Source organism: Podarcis pityusensis (genome assembly GCF_964106645.2).
Source record: "Podarcis pityusensis genome assembly, chromosome: 15".
Lineage (NCBI taxonomy): Eukaryota > Metazoa > Chordata > Lepidosauria > Squamata > Lacertidae > Podarcis > Podarcis pityusensis.
Window position 1 is genome coordinate 13,910,419 of NC_138040.1, and position 21,183 is coordinate 13,931,601.

Below are 21,183 nucleotides of genomic sequence, written 5' to 3' on the forward strand. Positions count from 1 at the left end.
TATAGAAGGATCTGGCAACTTCTGTTTCAGTGTATCTGAAGAAGTGTGCTTGCACACGAAAGCTCATACCAAGAACTAACTTAGTTGGTCTTAAAGGTGCTACTGGAAGGATTTTTTTTATCTTCCAAAGAAGGTTACTCAGTGAAATATAGGCTATGCTGCAATCGTAAGAAGGCAGAGGAAACACGGCACTGTAATTAGCCAATGGGAGCTGTGCCCAGATTTCGAAGTCCCCATGGGACTCGTGACATACATGGCTAATTGGGGGTTTAAACCATATGATTAAAATATTTTTAAAACACTTGGCAAATCGATACAAATGGCGGAAAAAGGAAGAAAACTCAGGGTGCAAGACTCTAGGGCTTTCCTGAGTTGAGAGGCTTTTAGCGCAAACTACGCTGTGTTGCTGCCTGCTGCTGTTATTATTTTAGCAATATGCCGCCTATCTGACTGGGTTTCCTCAGCCACTCTGGGTGGCTTCCAATAAAATTAAAAACACAATAAAACATCAGCCATAAAAAACTTCCCTGAACATAAACGGCTTGTTCGAGCTAGACAGCAGGTAATTGATTTTATCAATGTCACTGAAGGGGGTTTCTTTAAATAGTTAGCCCTCAGAATTTCATATAGCTTACAGTACAACATACAATGAATGGGGTCCTAAATTGGCTGACATCCACAACTGCACAGGCATGTTCTTTGAGAATGTTTTTATATCGCCCTTCCAGGAAGTTGCTTTTCATTGTCTGGATATTTCACTGGCATAGATCTTTCTCAGTTCCAAACTTGTTCTTTTTGACAGGATAGGTTGTGGAGAATCTAGATACCATCACTGTTTCTGTATCCCATTTGGCCAATAGATCCTGAAAATAAACCTTCAGCTAGAATGCACATTAGATGACAGGAAGGTCAGTGGATCAAAACATAATTTTTGAAGCAATTTATTACAACTTTCTATCCAAGAAGCCTTAGAGAGCGATTGCAGTTGCTCTGCCACACATAGCTTGACACATCTGGGATCTTTCCTTTTTTCTCTCATCCTGGCAGACCAACATTTCCCTACTTCCCACCCAGGGTGCCCCCCATCAAATTACAGTTTCCAGGAGTCGGGGTGGGAAGCCATGAACATTTCAAGTGGTATGATACCGTCTTAAATGTATAGCACAGGTGGCCCCTCAGTTTGGGTGCTTCCTTGCCAGTGTGTACACTGACCCGTTATTGTGTTATTATTTACTCAACCTCGGGATGCACCTGTTCCCAGGTGAATAATGGAGCTGAAAGCACAGGTGCATCTGCAACAATACGCTGAGCTGCCAGTGGGGCTGCCAGTTGCTGATTGGTATCTCATTCAAAGCAGGGACCTTCTGAACCATTATCCTGGGGAGTTTTTCCAGCTGAGGGGGGCTGTTGTTCTCAACGGACCAAGCAGCAATTTTACCACTTCATCTTGCAGGACATTCAATAGATCTTTGGTGACTGCCACACCTCCCAACCTGATCTGGAAGGTAAGACATTTGCTCCAGGGGTCTCTGCTTAACAAGGACACTTCTGATTTCCTGGAACCTACCTGTGATAAATCACTGGGATTTGTCCCTAGCAGGGAGTGTGTTTTTTAAATGTTTGGAGGGGCTGATTTCTGCAGTGTCCGCCCTTCCAGTTTCAGACTTGCCTCCCCACCCCCCAAGGTTTTTAAGCAGAGGTTGGATGGCCATCTGTCAGGGATGCTTTAATTGAGATTTCTGCATTGCAGGTTGTTCGACTAGATGTCTCTTGGAGTCCTTTCCAACTCTATGATTCTGTGACCTTTTTTTAGCCATCTACTATTTATTGTTGCTTGTATTTTTATTTTTATTTTTTTGGTAACATTGTGATTTGTAAAAATAATTTTTATTATAATTTGGAGAAAGGAATACAAATATCATTATCAAATATCTTTTCGATCAAAACTAAAGTGTTAATCTAAATAAAAACACAAACCAAAAAGAGAAGAAAGAAAAGAAAGAGAAATAGAGAGACAGAGAGCAAGAGCAGGGATAAAGGGGAAAAGGGAAGAGAAAGAGAGTGAGGAAATACTGTAATTTAAAAGAGAAAGAGAAGAGAAAGGGAAAGGGGGGGGAGTTAAAGTTGTTTTTCATGTTGCTGTATTATTTTTTTTACAAACGTGGGCTCTGTAGATAGATTAAATATTGAATTAAATGAAATGTTTCATTTAGATTGTAAATTAAATATTTGCTAAATTAATTAAATGAATATGGGCATCATGAGACCTGGCAACCTTGGCCGACAAACAGGAAATGGCTTTGAGTATCAGGAAATGCGTAAGTAAGATTAGCAAACAGGCTCTGCATCGGGTGCTAATTGTTAAGAATTAATCGATAACTCTGCACGTGTAGCTATAAAGCTGCAGGCACAATAAGCCCCAGAGCAAAACGCAAAGCACACAATCCAGCCCAGGGCTGTAATCATATTTTGCCTGTCCTAATTAAAGCTATGTTCACACTCCCAGATCCTTCAAGTGTCCCTATTTTCCAGGGACATCCCTGATTTAGAGAAGCCGTTTGATCTGATCCCGGAATGTCCCACTTTTCCTTGTTGTTGTTTAGTCATGTCCGACTCTTCGTGACCCCATGGACCAGAGCACGCCAGGCACTCCTGTCTTCCACAGCCTCCCGCAGTTTGGTCAAACTCATGTTTGTAGCTTCGAGAACACTGTCCAACCATCTCGTCCTCTGTCATCCCCTTCTCCTTGTGCCCTCCATCTTTCCCAACATCAGGGTCTTTTCCAGGGAGTCTTCTCATGAGGTGGCCAAAGTATTGGAGCCTCAGCTTCAGGATCTGTCCTTCCAGTGAGCACTCAAGGCTGATTTCCTTAAGAATGGATAGGTTTGATCTTCTTGCAGTCCACGGGACTCTCAAGAGTCTCCTCCAGCACCATAATTCAAAAGCATCAATTCTTCGGCGATCAGCCTTCTTTATGGTCCAGCTCTCACTTCCATACATCACTACTGGGAAAACCATAGCTTTTACTATACGGACCTTTGTTGGCAAGGTGATGTCTCTACTTTTTAAGATGCTGTCTAGGTTTGTCATTGCTTTTCTCCCAAGAAGCAGGCGTCTTTTAATTTCATGGCTGCTGTCACCAGTTAGGATGTCCCTATTTTCATTAGAGAAACGTTGGTGGGTATGGTAGGACGTGCCTATTTTCAAGCTACAGGATTGCCTTCAGATGGCTCAGGGGAGCCGGATAACTCCATACCATCCAACATTTCTCCAATGAAAAAAGGAAAATAGGGACACTTGGAGGGTCTGCAAGAGACTCTCCTCTTCTGTGGCTTCTGGCAACTGGGATTCAAAAGCACTGCTGCCTCTGACCACGAAGGCAGAGCACAACCACCAAGGCTCATCTCCATCGATAGCCTTCTCCATGAATTTGGTCCAATCCTATTCATTCATTCATAAAAATATTCAGTGCTTTTTTTCCTTTAAAAAATGTTTAGGTGCACTCTCATTTTTACTCAAGAAAACCACCGTTTTATAGTACAAATCGGGGAAAATAAATACAGTAAATGGATAAAAGTACAAAGATTCGCAAAATGTTTAGGGGGTATACGTACCCCTGCCTACCCCCAGAAAAAATGCCCTGAAAATATTTATGTACTGCTGTATCATAAATATACTGTTTATCACAGCAGTTTACAACAATATAAAAGAATAACATCACAAAATGTTAAAAACTAGTGAAAAGCAAGAAGAAATCAGAAGCAAACACCCATAGACCATTGTGTGAAGTGTACTCTTAATAGCCTGCATTTTTAAAGCCATCCTGCGGGAGGGAGTTCCAGAGTTTAACTACTTGCTGGGTGAAGAAGGATTTCCTTTCTTTTGCTGCTGTTTGATGCCTGGTTTCTCAAAACCAGCACACTGACAGGAGTCCTGAAGCCTTTGCACAGGGCAAAGACATCGAACACCCCCCCAACCCTATGTTTACATAGACAGAAACCAATCTGGCACTAATGAAGCTGCGCAGATGCAACTTTGCCGTGCTCTAAAGAGACAGCGTGAACACACCCTAAACCAGGCATAGGCAAACTCGGCCCTCCAGATGTTTTGGTACTACAACTCCCATCATCCCTAGCTAACAGGACCAGTGGTCAGGGATGATGGGAATTGTAGTCCCAAACATCTGGAGGGCCAAATTTGCCTATGCCTGCCCTAAATGTACACTGTGCTTCTTTCATTCCTGTTCCAAGGCAACAACTGCTCCCCAAACCTCCCAGTCCTTCCTTCCTTTTGTCTGGTTTAACTATATTGTTATGCAAAACCTTAATCTTCCAGCATTGAGAGACCCCAGGGATTCCAAGTGGTTTCCCAGAGTTCATTTTCCTTGGAATGAAGGTCAATGGAGACCTTGCCAGCAGATATTGCCCCAAGTTCCTAATATAATGCAATTATTTTTATACTATTTTCACTAATAGATGCATCTTGGTGAGGTTGTTTCCCTCATGGATGCTTCTGGTACATTTCCCTTCTCTTTCCGGGAACTCTAGCTGGGAAGTGTGGATTTTTAAGGGTTCCTGTGTTCTGGTTCGCGTACAAATGATTCATTCATTCATTCCATTTATAGCACACCTATTTTCTCCAAGGAGCTCAAGGTGGTATATAGGGTTCTCCCCCTAAGCATTCCTGCATTGCAGGGGGTTGAATTAGATGACCCTGGGATCCCTTCCAGCTCTACAATTCTATGATTCTATAATTTAATCCCCACAACAACCTTGTGAGGAAGATTTGGCTGAGAGGCAGTGACTGGCCCCTAGGTTCATGGCCAAGTGGGGATTTGAACCCTGGGCTTTCTCAGGTCCCATTCTGACCCCTCTGGTTACCCTCCAAGGGCTGTTTAGCTCAAACTACTTTGAGATTGCAAACGTTTTAATGATTTGAGTAATACTCCAAGCGCCTCTAATACTTCCCTGTGCATCCAAAGCCACCCAACAAAATTTGCCACCAAGACTTAATGTTTTAAGACTGGGTACATATCTATTTACTGCATTTCAGGTGGGTTTACCTCTGTCAGCAACGTGACTACTCTGCAAGACGTCAGAATGGTGCAGTTCCATTACCAAAAGGTAACTTCAGTGTGTGGGTATGTCCCCTCACCATTTTAGACTCACAACAACCCTGTGAAGGAGGTTAGGCTGAGAGATGGTGACAGGCCCAGGGTCACCTGGTGAGCTTAATGGCCAAGTTGAGATTTGAACTTTGATCTCCCAGGCCCCATTCTGACACTCTAACCACACACTATGACTTTAGTCTTGTTTTAAATGCATTTGGTTTTGGGTATGTGCATGTGTGTTTTAAACTGTTTTTAATTATATCATATGTAAATTGCCTTGAGACAGTGGTTTAGAAGGTGATCCATGAAATCATCATCATCATCATCATCATCGGGATCAGTTGAAGTCCCGTTATCCACACTACATTTTAAGAAGGGCCTTGATAAACTAGAATGTGCCTTCTCTCCTTTGTTTTGGTTTCTGTCCCCTATTGGAGGCAGTGTGCCGGAACAGATGGACCCTTGATCTGATCCAGCGCAGGCAGTTATTACGTGCCAGAGTCAAATGGCTATTTCTGGATCCTCTTTCCGCAGCGCAAGAGGAAGGTGCAACGCTGCTGCATTTGCTTCGTGGAAGTCCTCAGCGGATTCCTCCTCTTGTTGCTGGTAGCGACTGTCTTCACTCTCCTGCGCTGTTTTCTAGGTAAGGCCCTTTCCTTTATCTGTGCCTGCTTTGAATTAGAGTGTAACATTGATTTACTTGTATGCTGCCTTTCCATAACTGGGAGGGGAGGGAGCCTAAACTGGTTCGGTTAATAATGTGGACATGTCCCCACCAACAGAGTTCTCCGATCTTACATTAGCAAACAGTGGGAGTAAGGCAGAGCTATTGAGGAATTCAACCACACCTACAAAAGGCCTTGCGCTTCTCAGGACTGTTCCTCACACCTCAACCATGAATGAGATCATTTCTCAGCAGCCCACAGTACCCCTGAAGTCGGTGTCACCTCAGGCCCCATCTCAGAGCAAGATGGGTTCTCCTCCATCAACCACTGAGAAGTCCAATCCAGAGACTTCATTGCCGCCATTAATTTCAGTGACGCAAAGTAGTTCGCCACAGCAGCCCACCTTAAGCACAAAACTGAGGTCCACTCAGCTGGACCTGCTCATACAATGGATGCCTTCACAGCTTACCTTGGCTGCAGAACCATTGCCTCCACCGACCACGACTACAAAACTGGAATCTCCTCACCAGCTAACTTCAGATGTGAAGCCAGTGATGCCTCAACATAACCCCTCAGCAATGGAGGAGTCTTCTGGACAACCAGTAGCCCCAGCCACCAAGTGGCCTTCTCCTACCCAGCTAAGTTTAGCCACAAAACAGAAGTTTGTAACTCGTCCAGTTGCAACTGTCCAGCCGGTGCCACAGCACCTAACCAAAACTGCAACCTCAGCTTCTCTTCTGTGGTTAGCTGCTACCACAAAGCTGAGATCTCCTCAAATCTCCTCAGCCATGCCATCTTCTCCACCACAGCTAACCCAATTCACCAGTCTGCCACCTCTACAGCAGCTGACCACAGCCATGAAAGGAACAACTTCCACCACGAAATCCATTTTTTTACTTCAGTTGATGACAAGCTACAGAGTCTCGACTTTGGAAAGTTCCAGCAGTGAGGCCACAAAGCTGGACTATATGGTAAGCATAATGTTTCACTATTCGTTGCGTGTACTAAATGTGAAATGATATATGCAACCATGCCAAATGCAGCAACGTTTTAGCCTGCTGTTCAAACATTGGGTGTCAGGTTTTTTTTTCCAAATCTGAAATAGAATTTGTGAACGTTTAACCGTAAACATAACAAAAAACTTGATTTTCAGAGGTATTGACAACTGTCAATAGTCAGTGACAAGATCTCAGATTGTCAATTTCAGCGTATTTTGATGTCAGACTAGTCAAGAAATATCCACATATTCAGATACGTCCAGTATCATTGGATGCCAAAGACCAGCATCAAATGTTTCAGGATTATTTGGGAAATGCACAAATATTCAGGGGCTTTCAATATAGTATTGTGGTTGTTCAGGAAATATCCAAATATTCGGAGGATGTCTGGTGAATATCCTACACTGAAATTGACAGGGGAGAAGGGCAAGGAACATTGGGAGCAAATTCTTTCAGTCCCAGAGTATGGCCACTATCCTAATGAGTCTCTGATAAGTTTCTCCCCTCATCTCATGGTGTGTCAGTGTGTCATAAAAGCTTCTGCTTCCTCCCTCGTTGTATGTGTGGCCTGACTGGCTGGCTTGAATCAGCTTGACCCGTTTGTGCTGGCAAATGTGCCCCCTGTTTACACTTACAATGACAGCATGCAGAGCAGCCTCACAAGTCTGCTTGCTCATCCACCTGGTTCAGGATTTCCCACTCTGAGACTGACACCGGTCCCACAGGGCCACAGGAAGAAAACAGCCTTTCTTCATCACCTGCTTTGAAACTGAGATATATTAACCAGGGGTCTCCAACCATTTTTGGAGTAGTGGGCACATTTCAAATGTTGAGAGTGTGCTGGGGATGCACGTCACAAAATGGCTGCCAGGGAGGGGGCATGGCATAACACAAAATGGCTGCCATGGGGAGCATGGTGTTAGAGAGATAACCACTCCAATGACCTCATGCTGACCATAGGAAATAGCTATGTCCTGCTCATCTTGGTTATGGAGAACACACACACACACACACACACACACACACACACACTGTTGTGATGCTGCTGCTTTCTAATAACAACAGAGAGCATTTCTCAGTACCAGGAAAAATATACGAGGTAGCCACACCACTCTTGTTTGGGAGGAATAACTTAAAAGGTACCTGTGCATTTTGCCCCATAACTATCTTTCTAGGAGGGCTACTGACTTACTGTTTACAGAAAGCTTAGAGTCTGGGGTACCTACCCAGGGGCACCACTAAATGCCTTCACAGGCGCCATAACACCCATAGACACCCCCTGCTTTTAGCTGATACCAGGGATTGAATGAGCGATTGGCTGCCTGGTAAACTGAACTCTGGCCTTTCCCTGACATGGCTTGATCTGTAGATTGAGTTGATATGCAGATGGATTACGCCTCCAGTTCAATACCATTATCAGCTTCTGCTGATTTCCCAACCTACTCTGCCTATCCAGGATTTCCTGTATTCATTCCAAGAACATCCGCATGCCACATTAGTTGGATAACTAAACCTTTAATTTGGGCTAATAGATCTCATCGGAATTTGAACCCATAACTCAGACCAACAGAGATGCTTCAAAGGTTCTAACTCAAGGCATGAGAACCTCTTCCAAGTGGGCCAGTTGGCAAAGCAAGCAGGGTGGGCACCTGCTGCTCCTGTGGGACAAAAGGATGTATCTAGCATGTGCACAAGCTAGCAGGGGTGATCATAAAAGCGTAAGAAGACCTTTCTGGATTGGACCAATGGCCCGTCCAAGTCAGTTTCCTGTACTCCTTTTAGAATACATCCAAAGGCAGCCCTGTATTGGGAAGCTTTTAATGTCTGATGTTTGATTATGTTTTTATATGTGCTGGAAGCCACCCAGAGTGGCTGGGGCAACACAGCCAGATGGGTGGGGTATAAATAATAAAATTATTATGATTATCATCATCATCATCATCATCATCATTATTAGTTGCCTGGTGATTCGGGGCAGCCCTGAACAAATGCCGGTTTGACAACAGCTGCGTTCACCGCCAGTGGTGCTAAAAACTAGCTATCTCCCTAGCAGGTTTGGGGATCACCCCTGATTGGGGTGCAGGTCAAATAAATGTGCCCCTACCTCCCTTGTTCTCTTAGACTGAGGCAGATGGCTGGGGCAGCTTAGAAGAGCCTTCGTGCAAATGCACGTGTGTGCAACAGTAGAGGCCTGGCTGGAAAGCTGAAAGCCTCTGCCACTACATGGGAGACGGACTGAAGAAGAGGAAATGCGAATTGGCCCTGCCCTGTAGCTTGACCAATCGTGGCTAGGAGCTAGGTGGAATCATAGTTCTTAAAAAAAGTACAATGGTACCTCGGGTTACATACGCTTCAGGTTGCAGACTCCGCTAACCCAGAAATAGTACCTCGGGTTAAGAACTTTGCTTCAGGATGAGAACAGAAATCGTGCTCCGGCAGTGCGGCAGCAGCGGGAGGCCCCATTAGCTAAAGTGGTGCTTCAGGTTAAGAACAGACCTCTGGAACGAATTAAGTACGTAACCAGAGGTACCACAGTATAGACTTGCACACACCGGCCAGCTTCCATTTTGACTTGAAATGTTCATTTTGGGCTTCTCAGAAATACACAAAGGCAAGAAGCGGGTGAAGGGGGGAAGCACTGGCCCGCAGTGGCACCCACCTGAGAGGCACCGGAACTATGCTTCTGTGTGCTCTAGCTGAAAAAAGCACTGACGGTATGCAGTATTCCAAACACGGTTGCACCAAAGTTTAGTATAACAGCACTGTGCGATCAGCAGTTTTATTTTCCATTCCTTTACTAATGATCCCTAGCAGGGAATTTGCCTTTTCAAAATCTGACCCGCACAGGGTCAATATCTTCATTGAGCCATCACCATGACCCCAAGGTCTTCTTCCTTGTCTGTCACCCCTTGACCAGCTGTGTGAAATCATGTTACATCACTTTACTGCCTCCAGAAGATGTCCCTGCCATAGCTGTCAACTTTCAGATTTGAAAATAAGGAATCAGCAGCCTCACCTGTCCCAGGGACAGTCTACGGGATATCTAACAATCCGGAATAGCAGCGGGAAGCAGTGGGAAATGGTGCTGGAATAAGGGAATTTCCCGCAAAAAAAGGGAAGATTGACAGCTGTGGTCCCTGCCATCTCCATTTTCAACTGGGAGAGACCCCTCCTTGAACTCCTGGAGAGACGCTGCCAGTCAGAGAAGACAACACTGAGCTAGACAGGCCAGTAGTCTGACTAAGGCCGTTTCCTGTTTTGCACGCTTTACATCATTTATGCAAGTTCTGATGCCTGAAGAGCCTTGTGGCTCACAGCAGAATGGCATGTTTCACAGCCAGTGCATGGCCACCCATAAAAGCAACAGCCCAGTCATTTTTCCTCCCATCCCTGTTCCCCCTCCCAGCTATTTTGTGAAACACCTGGTGTGATGTCAATGAGTCACCAGTGTCATTGTCTCCCATTACCATTCATGGAGGAGAGGGCTATTAATGGCTGCTAGCCACAATGGCTATGCTCTGCTATAGTCAGAGGCAGAAATGCTTCAGAGTACCACTTGCTGGAAGGGACGTGGATGGCGCTGTGAGTTAAACCATAGAGCCTAGGACTTGCCGATCAGAAGGTCGGCTGTTCGAATCCCCGCGACGGGGTGAGCTCCCGTTGCTCGGTCCCAGCTCCTGCCAACCTAGCAGTTTGAAAGCACGTCAAAATGCAAGTAGATAAATAGATACCGCTCTGGCGGGAAGGTAAACGGCGTTTCCATGCGCTGCTCTGCTTCGCCAGAAGCGGCTTAGTCATGCTGGCCACATGACCCGGAAGCTGTACTCCGGCTCCCTCGGCCAATAAAGCGAGATGAGCGCGGCAACCACAGAGTCAGTCACGACTGGACCTAATGGTCAGGGGTCCCTTTACCTTTACTACCACTTGCTAGAAACCACAGGAGGGGAGAGAGCTCTTGTGCTCAGGTCCTGCTCGTGGGTTTCCCAGCAGAGGCATCTGGTCAGCCACTGTGAGAACAGGGTGCCTTGAACCAGCACTCACGTTCCCAGACCCTCCAACTATCCCTATTTTCAGGGACAGTCCTGGATTTACAGAAGCCACCCCAGTCTCTGATTTGATCCCAGAATGTCCCGCTTTTCCTTAGGACATCCCTGTTTTCATTGCAGAAATGTTGGGGGGCATGGAGTTAAGTGATCCCTGAGCCAAGAAGATGAGTAACTATACAACCTTTAGAAGACATCTGAAGTTTTTTTTAATGTTTAATGTTTTATTATGTTTTTATATATGTTAGAAGCTGCCCAAAGTGCCTGGGGCAATTCAGTCAGATGGGTATGAAATAATAATTATAATTGTTATTATGGAAGAGGACGTCCCTATTTTCATTGGAGAAATGTTGGTGGGCATGGGTCCTCTTATGTTCAATATCAGGCACCCCCAAACTTGGCCCTCCAGCTATTTTGGGACTACAACTCCCATCATCTCTAGCTAACAGGACCAGGGATGATGGGAATTGTAGTCCCAAAACAGCTGGAGGGCCAAGTTTGGGGATGCCTGTTCTAGGTCCTTTGTGGGAGGCAGAAGATGCCTCTCAATAATTGCTGGTTAATCACATGCAATTGCACTCAGGCGCTGCTTACGGGTTTCGCATTGATACATCTGGTTGGCCCCCATGAGAACAGGATGCAGAACTAAAAGGGCCATTGGCCTGATCCAGCTGGCTCTTCTTATGCCCCTAGCAGCTGTTGGAAGTGGACTGGGGAAAATGCAGTGACATCACAGCACTCGTTTGCATTGCTCCATGTGACGGGGCAGAGCAGAGGTGATGAGCACCCTCCATTTCCTCCTGCACAAACAGAAAATTAAATTAAAATGAGAGCTTTCCTTGTTGCCAAGAGAGGCTCCTGCTTTTCTCCTTGGCCAGGTCCTATGACCGCGTCTCTGATGCATTGCTAACCAAGCTCATGTTTCAGCTGACATACCAGCAGAACAACAAGGCAAGATAGTAATCTCATCCTTGAAGAGTTTTGCTTATTAGCAGCTTGTTGACCACCAAGGAATTTTATCTCTTGATGTGATGCACCTTCCTGAGGGATGGAGCAGATGCGGGGCATTGATAGAATCATTTGGAGAAATGTGACCTCCACAACCCTTGGCTGTGGGTGCGCAACATCCTTTTACAACAGGCTGCAATGTTACCAGCAGCACCGTTCTGCTTCCTGCTGTTGGTTGGGCAGCAGATAGGACTGGGGAAAGCTTCCAGCCCCCAACGCTTGAGAGCCACTGCCAGGCAGTGCAAACATTACTGAGCAAAAGAGGTTGGTGGTCTGACTTGGGTTCTAGTCACCTCACCTCAAAAATGGATATTGAAGACATGAAGAATGGTTCAGAAAAGGGCAACCAAAAGGATCAGGGAGAGAGAATGACTCCCTCGTGATGAGGAAAGGTTGCAGCAATTGGGACTTTTTAGTTCAGTGGAAAAGTGAGTAAAAAGTGACATGACAGAAGTTTATAAAATTATGCAAGGCATGGAGAAAGTGGACAGAGAGAATGTTTTCTTCTTCTCGCCTAACTCTAGAACTTGTGGAAAGCCAATGAAGCTGAAGGTTAGGAGATTCGGGACAGAAAAAATAAATTCCTTCATGCATCACAGAATTAGACTGCGGAACTCTCCCACAGGAGGCAGCGATGGCCACCAACTTGGTCGACTTTAAAGGTGCATTAGTCAAATTCCTGGAGGAGAGCTCTATTGATGGCTACTAGTTGTGATGGCTGTGCTCTGCCTCCTCTACAGCTGCAGGAAGCAATGCTTCTGACTACAGTGGTGCCTCGGGTTAAGTACCTTCGTTCTGGAGGTCCGTACTTAACCTGAAACTGTTCTTAACCTGAAGCACCACTTTAGCTAATGGGGCCTCCTGCTGCCGCCGCGCCGCCAGAGCATGATTTCTGTTCTCATCCTGAAGCAAAGTTCTTAACCCAAGGTACTATTTCTGGGTTAGCGGAATCTGTAACCTGAAGCGTCTGTAACCCGAGGTACCACTGTACCAGTTGCTGGAAGCCACAGGAGGAGAGAGGGCTCTTGTGCTCAGGGTCCTGCTTGTGGGTTTCCCAGAAGAGGCATCTGGTTGGCCACTGTGAGAACAGGAGGTTCTGTGAGCTGCCCTGAGACCTCTGGGTATAGGGCAGAATATAGATTCAATGAATGAATGAATGTTGGACTAGATGTGCAATTGACTTGACCCAACAGGCTCTTCTTATGCCCCTTGCCTGCAATCAAATCCACAAATTGTTTTAGTCACTTTGTTATTAACTTTGGAGGCAGCTGTATTAAGAGCACAAGAACATCCTTATTTTCATTGATGAACCGACAAGGGTTGTCAGGTGCCACTCCACAACCTTTCAAATTAAAGGTTAGGCAGCCTCTGCATGGCACAGAGATCTAACAACATCGTTTTAATGATGGCCTTTCATCATTGCAAATTGGTCACTATTGCTGCATGGCTCTCTGTGACCCTTGTTACCCCATCCAGCATTTTCAGTTTCCAGGGAAGCGATGACAAGATTGTTATCAGAACAACATGTAATTATATTTTCTTTTAAATATATTTGCTCTTTCTCTGACTCAGCTTTAACAACAGATCCAGTGCTTTTTCCCCTGGGGGTGCCCAAGGGTTTGCAGTGCCAGAACCATGTTTTCTAGAACAAAAGCACTGAACAGATCCACCTTTTTGAAACGGAAGGTTTTAGCACTCGTGATAGCGCCTTTGCAGCCAATGTGGACAAACTCCTTTGGTTTTCTGCTTATACTGGGAATGGTTCAACAAATTCCCAATCACAACTGCTGGTGGTGCCCCCTTACACTCAGACCCTTGGGTCCATCTAGCTCAGTATTGTCTACACTGACTGGCAGCAAGGGCTTTCCGGAGTTTCAGAGAGGAAGTCTCTCCCAGATGCCACTGGGGATCAAAGCTGGGACCTTCTGCATGCAGAGCAGGAGCTCTGCTATTGAGCTACAGCATTTTGCATAAATATAAGCTAAGATTCCAGTCCTCATGGTTCTGAAGAATGGGCTGATTTAAATAGAAGCGGAGGAATCTGCCTGTCAGACCATTAATGCATCTCAGTCAGTAGATACCAGATCCTTCCTATTTAGCCACCCTAGAGAGGCCATTGGGACGCAGGTGGCGCTGTGGGTTAAACCACAGAGCCTAGGACTTGCTGATCAGAAAGTCGGCGGTTTGAATCCCCGCAATGGGGTGAGCTCCCGTTGCTCAGTCCCTGCTCCTGCCAACCTAGCAGTTCGAAAGCACGTCAAAGTGCAAGTAGATAAATAGGTACTGGCTGACTGACCGAACCCAAAGGGTGCTCATCAATGGTTCCTCTTCATCCTGGAGAAGAGTGACTAGTGGGGTGCCACAGGGTTCTGTCTTGGGCCCGGTCTTATTCAACATCTTTATCAACGACTTGGATGATGGACTCAAGGGCATCCTGATCAAATTTGCAGATGACACCAAATTGGGAGGGGTGGCTAACACCCCAGAGGACAGGATCACACTTCAAAACGACCTTGACAGATTAGAGAACTGGGCCAAAACAAACAAGATGAATTTTAACAGGGAGAAATGTAAAGTATTGCACTTGGGCAAAAAAAATGAGAGGCACAAATACAAGATGGGGGACACCTGGCTTGAGAGCAGTACATGTGAAAAGGATCTAGGAGTCTTGGTTGACCACAAACTTGACATGAGCCAACAGTGTGACGCGGCAGCTAAAAAAGCCAATGCAATTCTGGGCTGCATCAATAGGAGTATAGCATCTAGATCAAGGGAAGTAATAGTGCCACTGTATTCTGCTCTGGTCAGACCTCACCTGGAGTACTGTGTCCAGTTCTGGGCACCACAGTTCAAGAAGGACATTGACAAACTGGAACGTGTCCAGAGGAGGGCAACCAAAATGGTCAAAGGCCTGGAAACGATGCCTTATGAGGAACGGCTAAGAGAGCTGGGCATGTTTAGCCTGGAGAAGAGGAGGTTAAGGGGTGATATGATAGCCATGTTCAAATATATAAAAGGATGTCACATAGAGGAGGGAGAAAGGTTGTTTTCTGCTGCTCCAGAGAAGCGGACACGGAGCAATGGATCCAAACTACAAGAAAGAAGATTCCACCTAAACATTAGGAAGAACTTCCTGACAGTAAGAGCTGTTCGACAGTGGAATTTGCTGCCAAGGAGTGTGGTGGAGTCTCCTTCTTTGGAGGTCTTTAAGCAGAGGCTTGACAACCATATGTCAGGAGTGCTCTGATGGTGTTTCCTGCTTGGCAGGGGGTTGGACTCGATGGCCCTTGTGGTCTCTTCCAACTCTATGATTCTATGATTCTAGGTACTTCTCCGGCGGGAAGGTAAACGGCGTTTCCGTGTGCTGCTCTGGTTCGCCAGAAGCGGCTTAGTCATGCTGGCCACATGACCCGGAAGCTGTATGCCGGCTCCCTCGGCCAATAAAGCGAGATGAGCGCCGCAACCCCAGAGTCGGTCACGACTGGACCTAATGGTCAGGGGTCCCTTTACCTTTAGAGAGGCCATTGGGTGTACAAAGGGGAGGTCGTGAGCACCAGCTTGCAGCAAGTAAGGAGCTGGGAACCAGCACTGAGCGCCAAACAGCAATCGAAATCAGAGCACACACCAAAAGTCAGGACTGAGAACGAGCCGAGAGTCTGGAGCAACCAGTAAAACTAGAAACACAGCACACGTTGGGTCACGTTACCCAAGCAAAGCTTCACAGATGCCAGGAAACCCACATTTAATCTTTCAAGCTTCTGTGGGCGGAGCCAACCACTAGCCTGGGCGGTGGGATTGGAGGGGTGGGGTTCTTCAGTAAGAAGCTGCAGTGATACAACTGACCACATGGGGCAGCAGCCAGCCGGCCTTGGAGTCATAGGCTCTGATCTGACCTGGTGGGTTGAGGAATTTGCAAAAGGCACTCTGCACATGCCCGCAGATCTCACCTTTCATCTTATTTCACAATCTTCAGACGGCAGGCCCAAGAATATTTGTGGCCCCTGATTCCAAAGCAGCATCGCTCATGTTTCACTCCAAACCAGAAACCAATGGTGGGGCAGTGAAAATTTCATTGAGGCTGAGTTGCAAGCATTTGTTCTATTCCACTGCAAAGATCTGCAGTCTGCAAAACTCCTTTTTGAAAAACATGCTTCTTGAAAAACAGGCCTGTGTGCAGCCTTGTGCTATGCTTTGGGAAGTTTGCATATTTATATTTATTTATTTATTATTTAGTTTAAAAAGAGCCTTTGTACTCAGCTCTTCAACCAAGAATGCTCCTGGAGCAGCTTACATACAATAAATTAAAGCAAGACGACTGCTGATGATAAATGTGGGCCAACATCAGAGGAGCACTAACTTGGCAAAGGCTAGCTAAGGGCCTAGGCTAATCTGCCAGAGAGAAATTTTAAAGGCTTGTTATTGCCGGGTTCCCTTTCCAGAGCAAAGGGAGCCTGTCAATTCCATATGTGTTCTGACAGATGATGTCATTGCTGCTGCTCTGTAGAGCTCTGCTATTCCCCCTGTGACATCATTGCCTCAGGCAAAATTACTTGCGGTGCCTGTTCTGTTTCATGAATTGACACGCTTTTAATGCTGCAATGAACTGTTCTGCTAATTCACTGCAGTGGCCACCCGATCCTAACTCATGATGATGCTAAATTGAGATTCCCATTTCCTATTATTAGGCTACAGGTGAGCTCTTCCCTAGGGAGAAGGAAGGGGAATAGCCTCTTATGCAAAACAGCCTAACCCAGGTCCAAAAAACCTTGAGGAGGCAAGGTATACAAGAGAGCAAAAGCGGAAGGTGAAAGGCAGAGGCCAAATGAGGATGTTTGGTTTATGTGAGTGTTACATATAGTGTATGTGACTGAATGCACGTGTGTGTGTAGTTATACACACACTACCAAGAGGTTTGGAATCTTTTGCTAGAAATATGACGTGCGCTCGTTACGAATATGTGTCTGCCCCTTAACCTTATGCCCACAAAAAGTTTTCATGCAAAAGAAATAAAGAAAAATTGCTTTATTACATGAAATGAAAGTGACGGAGTATATAAATGCTGCTTCGGATAGCCAAATTACAATTTAAGCAGGCAGCAAATACTACAGTACATAAACACCTTGCTCTGAAGAGTAACAGAATCCCTGTTCTCTAAAGCCTAAAGAAAGTGAGTGTGACAGTTTTGCCACAGGACCCACACTAATGTCAAGGGAAGAAATGCTTCACTGCATTCTAATAGAGAAGGGAGGAGGACTCTGAAATGAGCAATTCTTCTAATTCCAGTATTTATATTGTTCTATTGTCTCTTCTTTGAATTTGCTGCCTATTTCCCATTTTGTTTATTTTGCTTAACTGAATGTTGAAAGAATATAACCATAGTGAGCAATGACTAAAGTAGATTTCCTTGTTTGTTTCCTGTCTTAAAGTTATTTTAGCATTATCTAGGTGGGAACCATTCTTTTACAGGAGGTGTAGATTAAACTTTGCTGGTCACCAGGTTACATATGCTGATCTTTACATAAAGTATTATGAGCTCAGGGCATGCTGGAGATAAGGCTGGTATCAGGGTCAAAAAAGTTCATAATGGGAATCTTTACTCATGTTAAGTTATGCCAACCTTAATGTTTGTCATGATCCACTGTAGCAAAGAACAGAAAAAGCTCATATTTACAATAGGGCTGCCATACGTCCAGATTTCAAAGGTGGAATTGAAGTCCAGGGGGGATTTTTTCAAAAGGCAGCGCTTTGTCCTGGATCTTAGGCAAGTCAATAGAAAAATTGCATTTCTTTGGCAAACCTCAACAACTTGGGGGTTTGTCTATGAAAGGCTCAACAACTTCCGGGGTGCCCTGGTTTTTTACTTTTTGAAATATGGCAACCATACACTAGGATTACAAGCCATATTAGAGTGGCACACTGTACCAGGGCCTATGTGTGCTTGTTTTCTGCTGCTCCAGAGGGTAGAACCCAAACCAATGGCTTCAAGTGAGAAGAAAGGAGATTCCAACTAAAGATTTGGAAGAACTTTCTGGTGGTAAGAGCTGTTTGACAGCGGAACACTCCTTCACTGAAGGTTCTTAAACAGAGGTTGGATTCCTGCATTGCAGAGGGTTGGACTAGATGACCCTCAGGGTCCCTTCCGGCTCTGCAATTCTATGATTCTATAAGCCAGACCAGCCGCTTCATGGGCGAGCATGGCCTTATTATGAACCAATCTGGCATTCAGCAACAGCACTACCAATCCGGAGGGCTTGGCAGATAAGCTCCCAGTACCTTCTCAAGGAGTAGGAGGGCTGGAACAAGACACAGAGACCAAATATGTATGCCTCTACCGCAGATGCAGGAAAGTCTTGCATAACTGTGCTTGCAGGAGGCAGCCTCTCCCCACCCCTCAGTTGGTCATGCCTGAGATACAGCCTTCCTCAGAAGCTGGCAGGCTTATAATTAATTTGGATTATTCTGCTCCTGGCGACGAAATGCCGTCTTTACACATGTAATACCTTATATAAAGACTAAGTGCAGGTGCTTTAATTCCACTGTGATTTCCTTTCCTTTCCTTTCTTTAGAGCCCAAAGAAAGGAGTAAGAGGATAAATTACCATCTCATTATTATCATTTTTTAAAAGGAAATAAATAGCTTGCTTTGTAAAGGGACAGATGTGAGCAGGAATTAGTATCATTGTGGGACCTGATAGACTAGAACAATAACTAGTTTGTTTTCGGAATGAACTTCCCAATAACTCCCTTGACCACTGGCATTCCTGGTGCTGGGGCCGATGGGAGTTGCAAGCCAAAGGTTCTGCCCCTCTGCTCTAACCACTCACATAGGTGAGGGTGGGCTGACGTGAGAGAAGGTGCCTCCCCAAGTTTGCTGGTCTAGAGAGGATGAGATGCAGTGCCCCTGAGCATATGTGGAGTGCCCTTTTCCTCAACAGAGAGTAATTGCAGCCACTGCCCCTCCCTTTAATGTACAGGACAAGAAGGGTAAGGCCTTATTATCTTGGTGTTTCTGCCACCTTAGCCACTGTCCATTGATGAGCTTGCCATATGCCAAGGATGGCAGAGCTCCTCCGCCTTTGATGGTTGTGTGGAAGAAGATTCCAAGACCAAGAGAACTATAACTTCCACTGACATTGGCCGTAACTTTAAGAACTTATTTTGCGCTTGCTTTCCTCCTTCGCCCTCCTGTTCCTTTTTTCCTCACGTGCCCTCCCTTTTTCAGATTGTGAACCTGCAGGCAGGGACTGCCTTAGAACTGATTCATGCCAGACCTTTTCAACTTAATGGGTGGGGCACGAACGCTGTCAATAGATTGTTCTTTATTTCCTAGGATTTATGAAATCGGTATGTAAAAACCTCAACGCAGTTTGCAAAAAAGAATAAATAAATAAAATTACTAATAAAAAACCAAAACATTCAGAAAACTAAAACCAGTAATAGACTAAGAACATGTTGGCATTCTAGATACAGTGGTACCTCAGGTTAAGAACTTAATTCGTTCCGGAGGTCCGTTCTTAACCTGAAACTGTTCTTAACCTGAAGCACCACTTTAGCTAATGGGGCCTCCCGCTGCCGCCGCGCCGCCAGAGCACAATTTCTGTTCTCATCCTGAAGCAAAGTTCTTAACCCGAGGTACTATTTCTGGGTTAGCGGAGTCTGTAACCTGAAGCGTTTGTAGCCTGAAGCGTATGTAACCCGAGGTACCACTGTATCTGGGTAGGCCTCCCTAAACAAAACAGGCACCGAAATGAGTACAGCGAAGGATCCGTCTGCCTGGGATCAAGAGGCAGGGAGTTCCAAAGTTCAGGTGCCGCCACAATTAAAGACTGACAAATGTGGAACAGGTATTATGTGGCACTTGTAATAGAGCCAGTTCTCCATATCGGAACTGAACCAGATAAGGGATGCACGCGAGCCTCAGAGGTCTCCTCGCTCCAAGCAGAAGTACAGGAGCTGCCCATCCTCCTTGGCTTGTGGTCATGCTCCCAGCTGGCTGCCATGGAGACGAGGGTTAAGCCAGGCCATTTCAGAATGTGGCTCCCGGCCTGCATTTTCAGCTGCTCTTTCACAACATGAAAACCCATCGCAGGGGTGTCTGTACGAAAGTTTGCCTCCTTTGCTGCTCTTTCTCCCCTAGCATTGTCAACTCCTCTGACACGCTCACCTAAATCAGGAACAGCCTTGGGGAGGGTCCAAAGGTCCCTGTTTGGAACAGGTTAGGCGAGAGCAGAGGTTTGCGTGCCAAGGGGTGGCGGTCACCCGAGTTTGCCAGGGTTCAAAACCCCTGCTCTCTGGCAGGCCGCCTCTTCCAGGAGAACATTCAGTGCGCAATCCCAGGCCCTGCCTGAAAACAAGAGATAGGGTAGGCCTCAGGAAGTCATAGGGAGGAGGTGCAGCTCAACAGGGCTGCCTGACTGGGCCTCGTGAAGGAGTTACCAGACCGTAGCAGCCCAGAAGGGCCGCCCCACCTTTTGAACTAGTGGTGGAGAACTTTAATTTCCTACCCCCAGTTGAGGACAGCGTGGTAAGCTGTCAAGGGCTGCATGCCAGCCATGGGTCTAGCCAGGGGGGCAAGGAGGCAGCTGCACTCCTCCATCAAGTAAATAAATAAAAAAACCAATCACATCTCACATAGCTCGGTTCTGCCCCCCTAACGTAAGTCCTGGCTACGCCCATGATGGTGGCAGTGGCTCATAGCCAGTTTGGATGGGCTCAGAGACAAAACCTGGGCACCCCTTCTCTCTCTTTCTCTTTCCCTCCCTCATTTCTGTCATCCCTTTCTCTCTTGCCCTTCCTGAGACACCTTCTCTCTAACACCCCTTTTTCTCTGTGTATAATTCTTTCTGATCCCCCTTCTCTCCCTCTCTGACACCCCCTTTTCTCTCTACATAACTGTCTCCTTCCATCTGACACCCCTTTCACTCTTTCTCTTTCTGTGACCCCTTCTGTCACCCTTTTTTCTCTTTCTGTCGGAGATGGTTTTAGACTTTTCTGACTGCTTCCCCTTCATCCCTTCCAATAGGTGGAGCGAGGAGGTTGCCTCAGGTGGTAGATGCTGAGGGGTGGCAGTTCGGTGTTGAATAACAGAACGGTGTGCAAATTTACGCACCTTGTTCTACATTCCCTTAAATTAGCCTTCTGCTCTCATGGTGTGATGGAGGATGCTGGGCCCTTCGCCAGCACTGAGATCCAACAGCCTGTTTGTTTAACTTCCATCCATGCCATATGCCTTGTCCTTCAGACAACAAAATTATGTGTTTTGTGGAACGTTGTGTACAGAATCAATCATATCTGGAGGCTTTTTTCATTTATCACCAAACTAGCAGGGATTTTCTAGCCTCACTATGGGAACTCAGTAGA

At 46.0% G+C, this 21,183-nt stretch overlaps 1 protein-coding gene across 3 annotated transcripts in view; it reads left to right on the forward strand.

The window, feature by feature from the left end:
* LOC308463987 (uncharacterized protein) overlaps positions 1–21,183 on the forward strand; it is a 46,954-nt gene that overhangs the window by 12,096 nt on the left and 13,675 nt on the right. Inside the window, exons 2-5 of one of the 3 annotated variants that reach the window (XM_080982966.1) lie at positions 1,454–1,505; positions 5,053–5,123; positions 5,645–5,753; positions 5,893–6,746. In XM_080982966.1, coding sequence (XP_080839092.1) covers positions 5,100–5,123; positions 5,645–5,753; positions 5,893–6,746 — 987 coding nt within the window. In that variant the 5' untranslated portion in view covers positions 1,454–1,505; positions 5,053–5,099. Of the gene's footprint in view, positions 1–1,350; positions 1,506–4,966; positions 5,124–5,644; positions 5,754–5,892; positions 6,747–21,183 lie in introns of those variants that run through there. The other 2 variants (XM_080982965.1, XM_080982967.1) reach the window with 2 other exon arrangements.